This window comes from Macrotis lagotis, chromosome X, assembly GCF_037893015.1.
Source record: "Macrotis lagotis isolate mMagLag1 chromosome X, bilby.v1.9.chrom.fasta, whole genome shotgun sequence".
Classification (NCBI taxonomy): domain Eukaryota; kingdom Metazoa; phylum Chordata; class Mammalia; order Peramelemorphia; family Peramelidae; genus Macrotis; species Macrotis lagotis.
Genome location: NC_133666.1, coordinates 404,217,003 through 404,234,483, shown reverse-complemented (window position 1 = coordinate 404,234,483; position 17,481 = coordinate 404,217,003). Strand labels below are relative to the sequence as shown.

At 39.0% G+C, this 17,481-nt stretch overlaps 1 protein-coding gene across 1 annotated transcript in view; it reads right to left on the bottom strand.

The window, feature by feature from the left end:
• The window catches only part of SBSPON (somatomedin B and thrombospondin type 1 domain containing), an 80,138-nt gene extending 63,225 nt beyond the window's left edge, over positions 1-16,913 (bottom strand). Inside the window, exon 1 of the mRNA XM_074204124.1 lies at positions 16,615-16,913. Coding sequence (XP_074060225.1) covers positions 16,615-16,840 — 226 coding nt within the window. The 5' untranslated portion in view covers positions 16,841-16,913. The remainder of the gene's footprint in view (positions 1-16,614) is intronic.
• Between the last annotated feature and the right edge of the window lie 568 nt (positions 16,914-17,481).

The following is a 17,481-nucleotide window of genomic DNA, read 5'->3' as shown; positions in this document are numbered from 1 at the left end:
AATAATAATGATGAGTTGGCATCGAGACATTGTGTGGAATGACTAAGAAAAATTATAAGTTGACATTATGAATTATTGTAAAAATGTTCTATTCATTTAAAAGCCTAGACGTGAAGGTGCCAGTTGAGTTCAGAACAAATCTCCCTTCCAGACCATAGTGCTAGAGGCTGGTTGATGACATTCTCACAAACTGCAAACTCAGATCAAAAAATATTTCTGGGATTTAAAAAAATAAAGTTTTCAGAAACAAAAGCAAGTTATTGACTTATAGAGGTTAATTTTTTTAATGCCCCAAAGTTTCAAATGTCAACAAACACCTCAACTAGCACTACCACCCCTCTCCACACAACATACCTGTCCGTGTAATGGAGGCAGAAACACCTGATTGAGTAGGCATCAGGGAGGAAAGTGAAAAACCAAAACCAAAACCGGGGGAGTTTACTGCCTATGGTGCTAGAAGACCTGAGTTATCATCTTGATTTGGCCATTTACTAGCAACATGACTTGGTTAAGACACTTCACATTCCCATCAATAAAACAAGGACTTTGTATTACATGATCATCAGGGTCCTCCCTCATTCCCTCCCCAAATCAGTCTTTGACCCCATTTCTTTTCTATAGTAAGTTAATGCAAATAACTGCCCCCTTGGTGAGAACACAGGAAGGAAAAGACACATTTATTAAGTGCTTACTAAGTACTAGGCATGGTACTTCACAAGTCTTTTTATACAAAGGCCTTTATTAATCTCATCTCATTTGGTCCTCATGATCCTGGGAAGTAGTGATATTATTTATTTAGTTGAGCAAACTAAGGCAGAAAGAGGCTAGTTGGTGTCACAATTGAACTCAGGCCCCCCAACTGAACAGTATAGCAAGATTTGAATAACTCCATCTTTACTGAAAAGAAGTAATGTCGATCTAGACTCACAAATTCCCCAATCTCAGTTGGAAGCCTGAAGAAGTCATTTTACTCCTAGATCAGAATTCCCTAGTGGTCTATAAATGGTCATTCATCCTTTCCTTACAGACCTCTACTGAAAGGGAACCCACTTCGTGAGACACATTTGAATAGCTCACCTCATTAGAAAAGTTTCCCTTACCTTAAACCTCATAAATTATATCTCCACAATTTTTCTTTTATTTTCCCTTTCTCTTCATTCATATAGCCACTGTCTTTGTTTAGGTCCCCATGATCTTTCACCTGGACTGCTGCAATAGCTTCCTAATTGCACTCAGTTTCTCTTTCTAGCCCTCCCCTTCCAATACACCTTCCATCTACCATATTGATAGTTCTTAAAACACAAGTCTGACTGAAACATTCTTCTGCTCAAGAAGCTTTGGTTTTGTTACTTTCCCCTGAGAAAAATACAAAATATTTTTTTTAGGATTTAAAACATTTCATATCCTGGCTCCAAATGCTAATTACAGTTATATTTCTATTATTCCTCCTCCCCACCCCACCCCCCATCCATGTACTTTACATAACAGATCAACAGGCTTACTTGTCATTCTCCATATAAGAGAATTCATTTCCTGTCTTCATGTCTTTGCACACAATTTCTGTCCCACATGCCTGAGATAGGCTCTCTCCTCACCTCTAACTCTTAGAAACCCTAGCTTTATGCACAACTTGGCTCTAGATCTACCTAATTGATAACTTTTCTAATTTTCTCAGTTGTTATCTCCACCAACCACCCCTCAAAAAAAGTACTGTATGTTTACTTATTATATTTACATATCTTTGGTAATATTTCCTCTTCAGGAGAATATAAGTTCTTTGAGGGCAGGGACTGGTTGTTGTACAGTAGAATTCTGCTCTACTGAATCCCCAATGCAAATTTCTTGGCAGAGCTACTGGAGTGGTTTGCACAAAGCTAGTTAAGTGTCTGAGACCAGATCTGAATTCAGCAAGATGAGTCTTGCTGACTCCAGACATTCTTTCTAGTTGCCCTAAGGGCAAGGATTTCGTATTTTTTTTTTCTATCCTCTAAGCCTAGTGTATAGTACGGTACATAGTAGGTGCTTAATAAATGCTAACTGAATTAAATTGACAATTAAATCTGCCTCTTTTGCAACTGCCACCTCTTGATCTTAGTTCTACCCTGGAGGGTAAACCAATCTAATCCGTCTTCCAAATGAAGCCAATGCTCCTTATTTCCCTCTAATTTTCATCCAATCCTGATAGTACAAATTCTCAGGAACTTTTTCAATCCAGTCATCTCTCTATATGCTTTCTAGCTTCTCAATGATCTCCCTAAAATATATCTCCCAAAATTGAATATAATATCCCAGATGAGGTCTGACGAGTATAGAGTATAGTGACATTACTATCTCTCTCATTCTAGATACTACTTTATCTAACACTTTCTTAGTGCTCTAGATACTACACCTTTCTTAGCGCAGCTAAAGATGGAATTGACAATGATGTTTGTCCTTCAGTTCTCAAAGACGAGCTTGACATCAGGGAGGTGATGCCATGACAAGCACATGAATTTGATTTCAATGAGGGGTTGGTGTGCTAAATCACCAGTCTCACTTTCTCCTCCAGAGCCATCGGGATCCAGTGGACAAATATGAATTGGGATGACTGGAAATGGCCCTGGATGTGAAGCAATCAGGGTTAAGTGACTTACCCAAAGTCACATAGCTAGTAAATGTCAAGTAGGCAGAACTTGAACTCCCACCCTACTGACTCCAAGGTCAATGCTCTATCCACCACACCACCTAGCTGCCCCTATAAAAGACTAATTTTGGTCTGTCCCACTGTTGATTCATATTGTGATTTCCGATCACTAAAAACATCAGTCTTTTTCAGATAAGCTGCTTTTTAGTACTGTCTGCCTCTCCCATAGTGAACTTGCAAAATTCATTTGTAAAAAACAGATATAAAGAGTAGATTCTATTTTTCTCTATTAAATGTCTTGTTCTTAGATTGTCATATATGCTACTCCTATTGAAGCCTTGAAAATTTTCTCTCATCTAACTCATGAATTAGTTATTGTTCCTAATTTTGTGTCTTGTGCAGATTCTGTAAATATACATCTTCTCCCAAGTCATTCATAAAAATATTGATAGCACAAGATCTATGTTATTCTACTATAGGGATCTAAGCTGACATTGGAATTGATGATTGAGTTCAAACTTTAGTCTAGCCTATATTTCTCCATTTTAACCACAAGGATAATGAGACTTTTCAAATCCCTTGATAAAAATCTATATGTCACATCTATATCAGTGACTTTATAATAACTATCTTGACCATGAAGAAAATTAAGTTAGCCACCATAACCTGTTCTTTCTGAAGTGATGCTATTTTTTTATGATCCCAGTTTCTTTTCCTAGTCATTCACCATTGTGAAAGGTAAATTTTTGTCCTTTTAATATATATGTATATGTTTGTGTGTGTGTATATACATAGATGTGTGTATGTACATATATATGTATATATATAAGAAAGCCTCCTTTTAATCAGATCAAATTAACAATTGTAAAAGGTGAATCTAGTCTTTAGCTTAAGAACAGATATAAATTTGAATGTAAAAATGTTAACTTGCCTGCTTGTCTCCATGTTTTGTGAAAGTTTTTAGCATAACTGATGCCCAGTCCCATCCTGAGCTGTCCTCAGTTCATCCTAGGTGAGAGCTATTCCCGTCTTTGATTGAACAAGCTGAAGGTGAATTTTCAGATCCCACCTTCTGATAGTCAAAACTATAAAAAATCCAGTAGAGGATTCAATTTTGGGGGTTAGCTAGACCCCCACGCCTTATATACCTGTGTAATCAGTAAACTTTGAAAAATATTAATAAGTGTGTATGCTAACCTAATTGTTTATTCTTTCTTTCATTGATATTTTATTTTTCCGATTACATGTTATGAAAGCTTTTTAACATTCATCTGCTTGCATATTTATAAGTTGCACATTTTTCACAATAGTGAACAGTCTGGTAGAAGTTGTACATGTATGTTTGTGCTTATCATGTTTACATAGTAATCATTTTGTGTATGAGGATATTTTGTGCTTTCTTAAGGTTAAACTCTGGAGGTTAACATTTGTCCTTTATTGGGACAAAATCTGAGGGTTAATTTCTTTTTTAAGATATTATTTTTAAGACCAAAACTCAGTGAGGACCCCCTCCTCATTTTTTTTAAGAATCCCTCTCCTCACCACATACTAGAATTCTACAAGAAATCAAAAGTAGAGCCCTCTGATCTAAAGCTCAAAGATTTCACTTCTTTCTGAAACTGGGACAATCTTCACTTCTCCCCAGTACTGCAACATTTTCCCCATTATTCATAATTGTTCAAATATCATTGCTCAACAGTCATTCTCACTAGTTCTTTCAGCACCCTGGAATGTTCTTCCCTGTTGACAAACTACTAAAGACAGTTAGGTTCTTTTATTATCTCCCTACTTATCTTGAGTTTCAACTCTTTATTAAACATTGTTTTTGTTCTGTCCTTTCCAGTCCGAAGAACTTTGTCCTTACCAGTAAAAATAGATGCAGAATGGGCAGAAAAAGCTAAACTTTCTTTTCATTGTCCATTGTTCATTGTTCATTGTCTGATCTAACACCAATTAACATTCTGTCCTATCATTTTTTATTCTCTTTTGTCCTCAACATAGCAATAAATAAATCTGCCCTTTTTTTCCACAATACCTCTAAGGGATCTCTTGGGGGAGCTGGGTGGTACAGTGGATAGAGCTCCAGGCCTAGAATGAGGAAGACCTGAGTTAAAATTCAACCTGAGACACTTACTAGTTATATGACCTACCTTCATGTCTCAGTTTCCTTTTTAAAATGAACTGTAGAAGGAAATGGCAAACCACCACATTATTGTTGCCAAGAAAACCCCAAATAAGTCACAGAGTTGGACACAATTCAACAAATTCTAATCTATAGTGCCTGTGACACTTTGCCACACTTTTGTATTCATTTTCTATTCCCTGACTTTTTTTTTGTCTTCTCTAATGACTTTAATAGTCTGAATTTTTCAGCATTGATGTTTTTAAATTAGTTCCCTTTTTCCTCTACATCAAAATTGTTCTTCTTTGTGTCTTCAGAATTTCATTCTTGAAACTTCCAGCCCATTCCTCCTGGGGTTACTACTCCCACACAATGTTGATCCATGAAATCCTTTCTCTGAAAGCTTTGATGATACACCAAACATTTAGGGTGTATATCAAACTGTACTCAATTTTTCTCTCCTATTTTACAAAATCAAACTATGCTCAGTTTTTCTCTCCTATTTTACAAATTCTAAGATGAAATGGCCACTTCACTCCTCAAGTTCCTGTCATTTCTCCGTTAGCAACCAGTATTTCCTCATTGATGAGACTCAAGGCAGAATAGTTATTTCTTTTTTTGTCCTTTTTGATGGATAAAATTATCATTAAGGTGAGCCAAGAAATCATTAGTTCTGCTTTTGGCAGAGAAAAGCCTCCAGATGTATAGATAATTGAAGTCCCCTCTCATTTCTATATCATCCCTCTTCTACAGGCTTGTGATCCATTTCCCAGGCTCCTCATTTATTTCCTTTCTGTCCAGGTGTTCTGAAGTACATGACACAGTAATACTTATGGATATTATCTAAAGCCATAATGAAAAATATAAATCAATGCAGGTAAATCAGTTCTCTAAAATTACTATCTTCCTGATGACCATTGTCAGAAAAGTCACAATGGGACTTTTATCTATGAGTCCAGAGAACATGCTAAGTAATCTCTTCTTAAATATCTGTTTTCTCAAGAGATTAGTGACAAAGAAGATGTGGTGGTAAAACCATGTTAAAGTTGAAGTATACTTAAAAAAAAACCAAGTTTGTAGAGTGGATTTGTAGTTTCATCTGCAATTCTTTTTCAGTTCTTTTTTTCTATTTGGAAACTTAATATTTGTCAAATTTCAGGTTCAAGAAAAATAAATCTTCGTCAAGTCTACTTTTTTTCAGGGGTGGCTAGGTGGCGCAGTGGATAAAGCACCAGCCTTGGAGTCAGGAGTACCTAGGTTCAAATCTGGTCCAGACACTTAATAATTACCTAGCTATGTGGCCTTAGGCAAGCCACTTAACTCCATTTGTTTTGCAAAAAAAAAAAAAAAAAACTAAAAAAAACTCTACTTTTTTTCTCTCCAAGTCAATAGAACTTACTGAAAACTCTTGAAAATATTGAGAGAATATTTAGGGATTCTAGATATGATTAAAACAAAAATCCTAGAAATACATATCCCTTTTCTGGCTTTGGTTTCCTCATCTACCACTAACAAGAATTTTTCTTTACACAGTTCTAAATTTTTTCTTTAAGAACTTGAATTTATTTGAGTACTTCCAGATGGCAGGGTCATCTTTTCTATTACTTATCTCAAAGCTCTACACTGAAGTTGGGAATTGTGGGTTTGCTCTTTGTTCTACTTTTCCACCTTCATAGACCTAAAATAAGGATTGTATGTTGACCATATGCAGACCGTGGGAGTTCTGTAACTAGAATCTTGTAAAGAATTGCTCTCTAGGAAGCCAAAATCAGCTTCCTTAATGGAATACTCTCCCTTTTCACCTTTACTTCTGAGAATGTCTACCTCCTATCAAGACCTAACTCAAGTCCCACTTCCCACAAAAGACTTTTCTGATCCTACCAGTTGTCTATGTTCTCACAAAAAAGTTATTTTTAATTTACATAGCATATATTTTGAATTAAATTATCTGTGTAAATATTATTTTCCCCAAGTAGAATGTCTTTGTATCTCTAGTACCAAATACAGTCCTATACAAATAATAATAATAATAATATCAGTAGATATGAATTGCACCCTAAACCCTCTTCTTCAAAGGGTTTATTATATCCTCTCTCTCTCTTCAGTCCAAACATGACTCTCTCTACAAGGTAGACTTGATGAAGAAAAAATATTAATAGAATATTTTCTTTACTGTAATATTAAGGAATAATTAACTATGCATATCTGTCATTTTCTGTGGGCCTTTGAGTCCTCCCCATTGTCCAGTCCAACCATCTTCTGAAATATAAATTCACTAAGATAATAGAAAGCAATTTCATCCCTTTCTCCCTACCCCTCCTCCACCTGTCTAGTTCTTAGCCTTCTAAGTCTGGTCATGTCCAGGTGGGGTATGCTTTGACCCCTCCCCCAACTCCTCTCTGCACAGAAGGTAGACTAGACTCCCTTTAAAAGTTCTGCCCACCCTCTTCTCCATGCTGCTGGATCCATGTAATCCCAGTCCAGCTACCTGTCTCATGACTCATCCCCTTCCTTTTTCCCATTCTTAGCTGTCCTTGATGTTCTCACCAACTCAGCTTGTAGCTATTTCTTCTTTGTTTAATGTTACTACTTATGCTGAAACTTACTCTCTTTGCTGCTTTCTTGCTGCTTTCAATTAATAACCTCTGAACTCTTTGCAGTAGCCTCTGAATTTTTTTGCATTATACTATGAATTAAAATGTATGCCTAAGGAACATTTGGTTCCAATTCTATATAAACTCTTTGGAAAAACAGGGAAAGATGGAACTCTGCCTAACTCTTTCTATGAAACCAATATGGTGCTGTTACCTAAACCAGGAAGAGTTAAAACAGAGAAAGAAAATTATAGACCTATCTCCCTGATGAATATAGATGCAAAGATCTTAAATAAATAAAATCTTAGCAAAAAGATTACAACAAGTTATCACCAGGATAATACATTATGATCAAGTAGGATTTAGTCCAGGAATGCAGGATTGGTTCAATATTAGGAAAACTGTTAATATACTCAATTATATCAACAACAAGCCTATCAGAAATCATATGATCATATCAATAGATGCTGAAAAAGCTTTTGACAAAATACAGCATCCATTCCTATTAAAAACACCAGAGAGTGTAGGAATAAATGGTCTGTTCCTTAAAATAATTAGCAGGATCTATCTGAAGCCATCAACAAGCATTATATTCAATGGGGAGAGGCTAGAGGCATTCCCAATAAGATCAGGGGTGAAACATGGGTGCCCATTATCACCACTACTATTCAATATTGTATTAGAAATGTTAGCTTCCCCAATTAGAAAAGAAAAAGAAATTGAAAGAATTAGAATTGGGAAGGAAGAGACAAAACTCTCACTCTTTGCAGATGACATGATGGTCTACCTAGAGAATCCCAAGAAATCATCCAAAAAACTACTGGAAACAATTAGCAATTTTAGCAAAGTTGCAGGTTATAAAATAAACCCTCATAAATCCTCAACTTTTCTATATATGTCTAGGAAGATACAGCAGGGAGAGCTAGAAAGAGAAATCCCATTCAAAGTAACCTCAAACAATATAAAATACTTGGGAGTCTATTTGCCAAGACAGACTCAGAATCTTTTTTGAAAACAATTATAAAACACTTTTCACACAAATTATATCAGACTTAAATAACTGGGCAAATATCAACTGCTCATGGATAGGTAGAGCAGCTAACATAATAAAAATGACCATTCTACCAAAACTAAACTATCTGTTTAGTGCCCTACCAATCAAAATTCCAAATAATTACTTTAATTGGTTAGAAAAAATTGTAAGTAAATTCATATGGAGAAATAAAAAGTCAAGAATTTCCAGGAGCTTAATGAAAAAAAGTGCAAAAGAAGGTGGCTTGGCCCTACCTGATCTAAAATTATATTATAAAGTAGCAGTCATCAAAACTGTTTGGTATTGGCTAAGAAATAGAGTGGTGGACCAGTGGAATAGACTAGGTGTAAAAGCAGGAGATGATTATAGTAATCTGCTGTTTGATAAACCCAAAGAGTCCAGCCATTAGGACAAAAACTCCCCCTTTGATAAAAACTGCTGGGATAATTGGAAGTCAGTATGAAAGAAACTTAGATTAGACCAACACCTCACACCCTTTACCAAGATAAGATCCAAATGGTTACTGGACTTAGACATAAAAAACAATACTATAAGCAAATTAGAAGATCAAGGACTAGTTTACCTTTCAGATCTATGGAAAGGGGAGCAGTTTATGACTAAGGAAGAGTTGGAGAACATCACCAAAAAAACAATTAGATGATTTTGATTACATTAAATTAAAAAGCTTTTGCACAGATAAAACCACTGTAACCAAGATCAAAAGAAATGTAGTAAATTGGGAAACAATCTTTACAACTAATGATTCTGACAAAGGACTCATTTCTAAAATATACAGAGAACTGAGTCATATTTTTAAAACGAAAAGCCATTCCCCAATTGACAAATGGTCAAAGGATGTGCAAAGGCAATTTACAGATGAGGAGATCAAAGCAATCCATAGCCATATGAAAAAATGCTCTAAATCATTAATTATTAGAGAAATGCAAATTAAAGCTTCTCTGAGGTACCACCTCACACCTCTCAGATTGGCCAATATGACTAGAAAGGATAATGATCATTGTTGGAAGGGTTGTGGGAAATCTGGGACACTATTACACTGTTGGTGGAGCTGTGAACTCATCCAGCCTCTCTGGAGAGCTATTTGGAACTATGCAACAAAAATGTGCATACCCTTTGACCCAGCAATACCACTACTGGGTATATATCCTGAAGAGATGATGAAAAAGGATAAAAACATTACTTGTACAAAAATATTTATAGCAGCCCTGTTTGTGGTGGCAAAGAACTGGAAATCAAGTAAATGTCCTTCAATTGAGGAATGGCTTAGCAAACTGTGGTATATGTATGTCATGGAACACTATTGTTCTATTAGAAACCAGAAGGGACAGGATTTCAGGGAAGCCTGGAGGGATTTGCATGAACTGATGCTGAGTGAGATGAGCAGAACCAGAAAAACACTGTACACCCTAACAGCAACATGGGAGTGATGTTCAAATCTTGATGGACTTGTTCACTCCATCAGTGCAACAATCAGGGACAATTTTGGGCTGTCTGCAAAGGAGAGTGCCATCTGTATCCAGATAAGGAGATGTGGAGTTTGAACAAAGTTCAAGAACTATTCCCTTTAATTTAGAAAAAAAACAGATATCTTATTGACTGATCTTCTTACCTCTTAGACTTCTTGTCTCTTCTTTAAGGATATGATTTCTCTCTCATCACACCCAATTTGGATCAAGGTACAACATGAAAACAAAGTAAAGACTGACAGATTGCTTTCTGTGGGGGGAGGGGGAGGGAAGTAAGATGGGGGGAATTGTAAAACTCAAATAATATTTTTAATAAAAATAAATTTTAAAAAATGCATGCCTTTTCTTACCCTCCTGAATCAGAGAGTCTCCTGTGATTTCTTCACCCATAATGAACCCAAATTGATTCGTAAAGTCCCTCCCCCCACTTTTCTCCCACCTTCAACTTGAATCATTCTCTTGTTCCCCTTAGTTTCAGCTATCAATAAAATCCTCTTTCCTTTAATTCAACCAAGATACAATCTGATAGTTTAAATCAAAGATTATCCCTTTAATATACCATTGTTTGGCACTTTTCCATATTACTTTTTCTTCAATCTGTTTCCCTAATTCCTAAGTAAATCTCTTTATCCTGACCTTGTCTTTGTTGGATTAAGGAAAAGAAAACTGGCCAACATCCAGCCCAAAAGAAGGCAGATTTCCTAGGGATCAGTCAGTTTTAGGTTTGGGGGGGAGTTTTTTGGGCAAGGCAATGGGGTTAATTGACTTACCCAAGGTCACACAGCTTGGTAATTATTATGTGACTGAGATCAAATTTGAACTCAGATCTCCTGACTCCAGGGCCGGTGCTCTATCCACTGCGCCACCTAGCTGCCCCCTGTCAGTCAGTTTTAGGTTGGTGACAGCCAGAAGTAAAAAAGGAAGGGCGTTTGAAGTTCTACAAAGAGAGTTGAATTCAATTTCCTTCAGGCATTTATTTATTCCCACAGGTCTTCTAGTTGCATAGTAGGGAATGAATGCCTAGACAAGAGAAAATGTGGAGAACTGATGCCAGATAATAATCAAATAAAAGTAGCATGCTACAGTGGTAGAGAGCTCAGCCCAAAATCAAGACAAACTGGGTTCAAGATCTTCTTCTAATATAATGGAAATGGTAGTAATCACTAAGCATCAGAGTGGTGGACTGCTTTCTGATGACAACAGGGGTAGTTTCCCCCATATTGATGAAATCACAATTTTAATGCAAAATAATAATAAAAATCAGGATGAATCCCTCACTAAAAAGATTTCTTCCAAATATTTTATTTTCCCTGTGTTACAAAAGTAACAAAAGCAAATATACATAATTTTGAGCATTAATCTTAAAAGGAACTAATTACCCAAAGAACCTTGACCCTTGGAAAAAAACAGATCTTTTGAATTCTTATAGCAAAAAGCTCAAACCACATTCATGAGATTTTTGAGGTCACTTTATTTTCTTTTTCATTTAACATTCTTCAATTGAGTGGCTTCCTTAGATCCTGAATATGCAGGGCAACTGCCCAGTGGGAGACTGTCCACTATCCAACTATACCTTCAAGAAAGAAATAGTGAAAATAGATAAATAGGTAGAAATGCCTGAATAAGGGTCAAGTTCCATCAGGACCATTCAATTCAATAAATATTTATTATTCAATAAAGCAACTATATGCAAGACATTGTGGTAGCCATTAGATACCAAAAAACAAATAATCTCTAGTCCTCAAAGAACTTACTTTCTACTTGAGAAGGGACAGGGAAGAGGAAGGAGACAACATGTATATCAATAAGTACAGGATAATTTGAAGTCATTAGAGTTCTAAAACAACTTGTTGATTTAGGAAAGTCTTTACATAGCAGGTGGCACTTGGATGGAGCTATGGTGGATAGGGTGCTGGATTTGGGAGTCAAAAGGCAGACTGAAATTCTACCTTAAATATTTACTGGCTATGGGCTGCTGGACAAGTCAAATAATTTCCATTTGCTTCCTCAATTGTTAAATGAGGGGACTGAACAGGATGGTCTTTAATCTTGCTTCCAGTTCTAAATTTATGATCCTATGAGACATGAAAGGAATTTAGAATTCTAAGGTAATAGAAAGAAGTCCTGGGCAAGGGGTCAGTCTGTGTAAAGTTAGAGATATGAGAGATGAAATATTGAATTCAACAAATAATTGCTCAGATTATATGAAAGGGGAATAATATGAAATATATATGGAAAGGTGGATAGAAACTTGATGGGAGGAGGGATACTTTTAAATGTTGAGGGGAGGAAATTTAATTTTATTTTAGAGGCAAAAGAAAACCACTGAAGCTTCTTGAGCAAGGGAATGGCATAGTTTGAGCTGTGATTCAGGAATATTCATTTGGAAGCTTGTGGTAAATGGAATAGTGTAAGAAGAATCTTAAAACAGGAAGAATCAATCTTTAGTTCATAAAACAATTCCAATGTAAGCTGACTGAATTAGTCATGTGAGTAGAGAGAAAAGAATGGACCCAAGAGTTAATTCAGAGGTAAACTTGCAACTGAATGGATATGGAAAGGGAAGAGTCAAGGATAATTCCTTGGTTTTGAATTTAGAGGCATGGAAGAATAGTGATGTACTCAACTATGGGAAAATCTGGAAGATAAATTGTGTAGGAACTCATGAAGTGTTTATTGGAGATCCTATCACAACAATATTCCTTCTTCTCCTACTTACACCTCAGAAAATAGTTAATTTCCAAATAGGAAACTAGAAAGAATTTCATTTCTTCCTTTGTCAGGTATAACTTTACTCTAGAACTTGCCTTGTTGAGAAGATCACTTTTCAGAGTTTAGCTAGACTATATGGTGGAGCGGGGGTCTGAAGTCAGGAAGATCTAAGCTCAAATCTTGCCTCAGATTTGACCTCTGTGATGCTGGGAAAATCACCGAACTTCTGTCTGATGAAGTGTTCTTAACTGTAAAATGGGGGGGGGGGGGTGCTATGATACAGGGTTGAGGATCATATGAGTTAAGATTTGTAAAAAAAAAAGGGGGGGGGACGGCTAGGTGGCGCAGTGCATAAAGCACCGGCCCTGGAGTCAGGAGTACCTGGGTTCAAATCCGGTCTCAGACACTTAATAATTACCTAACTGTGTGGCCTTGGGCAAGCCACTTAACCCCATTGCCTTGCAAAATCTCAAAAAAAAAAAAAAAAGATTTGTAAAGCACTATCACAGGGTCCTACATGTAATAAGTGCTTATTTCCTCTCATCCTTATCTCCCTTTTTTTCATCTCCTTCCTATTTTCCCAGGGTAAGAACTGTGGCAATGAAAATAACTTAGATTGTACCACAAGAATGGGAGAGAGAGGGGTTGCCCTTGCCCATTAGGAAGAAAGCAGCATTACTTAGGTGCAGAAAAATATTCTGAAGAATTCAATGCTGAGTTAGCAACATTTTGTGTAAAATAAGGAGTGGCTCAAGAACATGATTACACTACCGCCATTTCTTAGGCATTAGCTGATCTTTATTTTATCTCTTCTGGATCACTGAACCATATCACCCTAACTTATCCTTCCAGTTTTATCTCACATTATCCCTTTTCATATGTAGGCAACATGGTGTAGTGAATAGTTCTTGGATTGGAGGCAGAATGAAGTAGAAGAAATACTGTTCAGAGAAATATGTTTTATAATTAATCTTTTCTTTTTTGCAGTGACCATGAATCTTACATTTCACATTGCCCTAGACAATATAAGCCCCTACCCCCATCCCTTTGACCACCTTATAGAGAAGAGGTCATTAAACATTTAGTAAAGGGGCGGCTAGGTGGTGCAGTGGACAGAGCACTGGCCCTGAAGTTAGGAGTACCTGGGTTCAAATCCGGTCTCAGACACTTAATAATTACCTAGCTGTGTGGCCTTGGGCAAGCCACTTAACCCCATTGCCTTGCAAAAACTAAAAAAAAAAAAAAGAAAAATAGTAAAGTACTTTGTCCCTACCTGGCACAGACAAGTCCCTAATTACAAAACATTGGTTCCTGCCCTAACTTAAAAAGGATTAAGTCTATGAGCTACTGACCTACATCAACATATCCCCCATTACCTTACCTCTGCATTCTGAACTAATTGCCCTCCCACCTATACATTTACTGAATTTCCCTACTCACCCCTTTAAAAGCTCTCTATTCAGTTAAGTTGTTCATCTTCTGCTCTTGGGGACTATGATTCCCCGGTTATCTCTCATGCTCCTATATCTTTCCTTACTGCTCATCCTCTTGTGGTAGTTTATGCTGCTACTGCTACTGCTGCTACCTTAGAGGATCAGTAGTTTCCAACTGCCTTTACTCTTTCTTTCCCTTAGCTTCTGCTAAACACAGCAGTACTTAAACCTTTTTTCTCCCTTAAATACATGTGGGACAGAACTGGTACTTTCCTGAATTATTCACATTCGAACCCCAAACTGGACCACCCCAAAAACATTTTTCAAAAATAGCTTTAGGGGCAGCTAGGTGGTGCAGTAGATAGAGCACCAGCCCTGGAATCAGGAGTGCCTGAGTTCAAATCCGGCCTCAGACACTTAATAATTACTTAGCTGTGTGACCTTGGGCAAGTCACTTAACCCCATTGCCTTAAACAAAATTTTAAAAAAACAGCTTTAAACATTTTAAAATTGTTTCAATTGTTTTCTCTTCAATAAGAAGACTTGAGTTCAATGCCAGTGACTGATACCATGTGACCCTGGTAAATCACTTTACCCCTTTGTGACTCAGAGAATTCCCCGAGACCTATCTACTAAGATGGGATACAGGAGTTACCCCATGCCATACAAATTAGATATTTTAGTATTCTAGAATCTAACTAAAATGAATTATTCTCCATCCCCATTTTTATTCTGAGGTTCTCTCCCACATCTTGATTTTAATTCTAGGTAGGACAATAGATAAGAGTTCTAGGCTTGAAATCAGAAATACCTGAGTCCAAAAAGCCTCAGGTACTTCCTCACTATCTGACCTTGAGCAAGTCACTTTACAGGCTTGCCTCAGTTTCCTTAACTGTAAAAAAAACTGTAATAATATTGACACCAACCTCCTGAGGTTGGTGTGTGAATCAAATTACCATCTGCCAAGTGCTTATCACAGTGCCTGACACTTAGAATAATATTTATTATTTTCTTTTCAATTTGATCTTAAATATCAATAAGCATAAATGTTTCAAAATACAAATAGATTGCATGTGAAACTGAATTTTCTTTACAGTTTTAAAAGTGTACATATTGCCTAACAAAGTAGTAACAAAATTGCCCTGTTTGAATCCCCTCTGAGTTTTCTTCTGTTCTCTTCCTAATCTCCCTCCTTTGAACCATTCTATATTTCTGAAATGTATTACTTCTTTGTAATATTGAAATCCTTTTCCTTTAATCAACTCAAAGTAGCTCCTCCAGGAAGCCTTTGAGGCCTCAAATTTCTCAGAGCACCTTGACTTGACCACTCCCTTGCATTTACCTTACAGTACTTGCAGATGACTTTCTATTAGGCCATAAAGTCTTTGAGAGCACACATAACCTAGTTAAAACAGTGCTTTGCACACAGTAGGCATGTTCAGTGAATTACTTAACGAAATGATAAACATTTTGAGTCTGATTCTTGTTTCCTGGGAAGGGGAGGACAGTGGGAATCATTTTGTAATGGGAAGAAACTTCCTCATCTCCAAACACATTCTTGTGAAGCATTGTAAGATGTGTAGTAGGCCAGTGCAACCCAGAAAAGTGGTATGGTTCTTAGCAGGTTACTGATTTAATTGCGCTATAGAGCTAAAGCTACAAGGGACCTCAGAGCCCTGGTTTAACACCCACCACCCCCCATTTTCAGAGGAAGGGGGTTATATCCAGAGTCACAAAGTGTTATCAATCATATTTCTACTCAGTTCAGAGGGAATAGAATAGAAAGCTAATTTAAATGCACTTAAGGTATAACAAACTGCCTGTTGCTATAAATTGCAAGTTTTTACATAACATGATAGGTCATGAAAGTATCCTGCCCACCTTTTTTTCAAATGAGGAAACTGAGGCTCAAGAAGTAACTTGGTTATATTAAAGGAAGTCTCATTTCAATCTGCATGCCAGCCTGGGTCTCCTAAATTCCAGTCTAGCATCTTCCCCCACCCCTCACCATTCTGATTCCAGTGTGGTCTATGCAGTATTTGACCTCTAAAATCCCTTCCAGCTCTAAATCTATTTCAATTGAAGAGACCTTCTCACCCTCCATATTTCTTAGGCAAGTACCTACTGGGAACACTTGGAGAAAGAAAATCTTAAGAAATGTTAACTGAGTTTTTACTAAGCAGAATGATACACCGCCTCCAAAAGCAAGCCCTGGCCTGGCATTGCGATATATGTTGACAGATAGACGCCTATGTAAGCAGGATAATTTTTTTTTAATATTCGCCCCTCCTCCACTCCCCCATCCCAAACCCTCCAAACCATGACCCCACAAAGTTCTGCTGTCCCACCGGGTGGTCACTAACTTCTCCCCAAGATGTTGGGTGGAATTTCTCCAAGTTGGTGGGAGGCACTGCCAGGGCTCTCATCTGAGCCTGAGTCACATCCGAGAATTCTTTGGGTCGCTCAGAGGAGAAGCGCCCCGGCGCTGGCGGCTGTGTGCAGGGCTCAGGGCAGAGCTGCGGGGCGGCCACCAAGGCCAGGTGGAGGGACACCGCGCCCACCCCGGGGAGCCGCATCACGCTCCTGTCCCGAGCTCGCCCGTCTCCCTACCTGGGCACGCCCTGGAGTGGTCGAAGCAGCAGTCCCCAGTGAGCCGACACGCTTGGTCACAATAGCACGTCCCATAGACCCTGTCCAGCCTCCAGCCCCGGCCGAAGCAGCTGGGGTCCCGCCCAGGGCAACACCGCCCCACTTCTAGGCAGCCCGCTTGGGCCCCGGCCCGAAGGCGCGCCAGTCCCCAAAGCGCCATCCAAAGGACCCCCGAGAACGGCCGCATCGCGAAGGCTTCTCCCCGCCAGAAGGCAGCAGCGATGGGAAGGGGCCAAAGAGGCGGCGGCCGCGGCTTGCCTTGGTCCCGAGGGAAAGTGAGCTGGCTCCTCTGGAGAAGAGGGTGGAGGAAGCGGCCCCCAAACTGCCAGAGAGGCGAGGCGCCCCCCCCCCGCCCTCCTGCCAGCCCCCGCCCTCCTCGGACGCAGCCCCTCCCCATCTCCCGCTGCCCCCGGCGCTCAGTAGCCTGCACACCCCAGGCTCCAGCATTTGTAGGACTTCGGGGGGTCCTCCTGCCCCGGGGGGCTGGGGTGGGGGGCTGCCGGAGGCCCGGTTAGGAAAAGGGGGCGCCAACTTGGTGCCTTTGCCCACTTCTCCCCACCTCGGGGCAGCAGCTGGCGCTTTCTCTCCCTCCCTCCCTAACTACTCCCCACTGCAGCGCCCCACTGCGCTCTCCTTCCGCCCTTCTCCCCTGCCAGCTTGGGTTGCCCCGCAGGTCAGGGAGCGCCCTAACCCGGGGGTGAGAAAGCCCAGCTCCGGGGGCCAGCGGGCGCAGAAGGAGCAGGTGGAGCGGCACCCAGCGGGCCCCGGGCCGGGGCGTCCTGGTGGGCAGAGGGGAAAGTGGCGGTCCGCAGGCACCTGCAGTCCCTG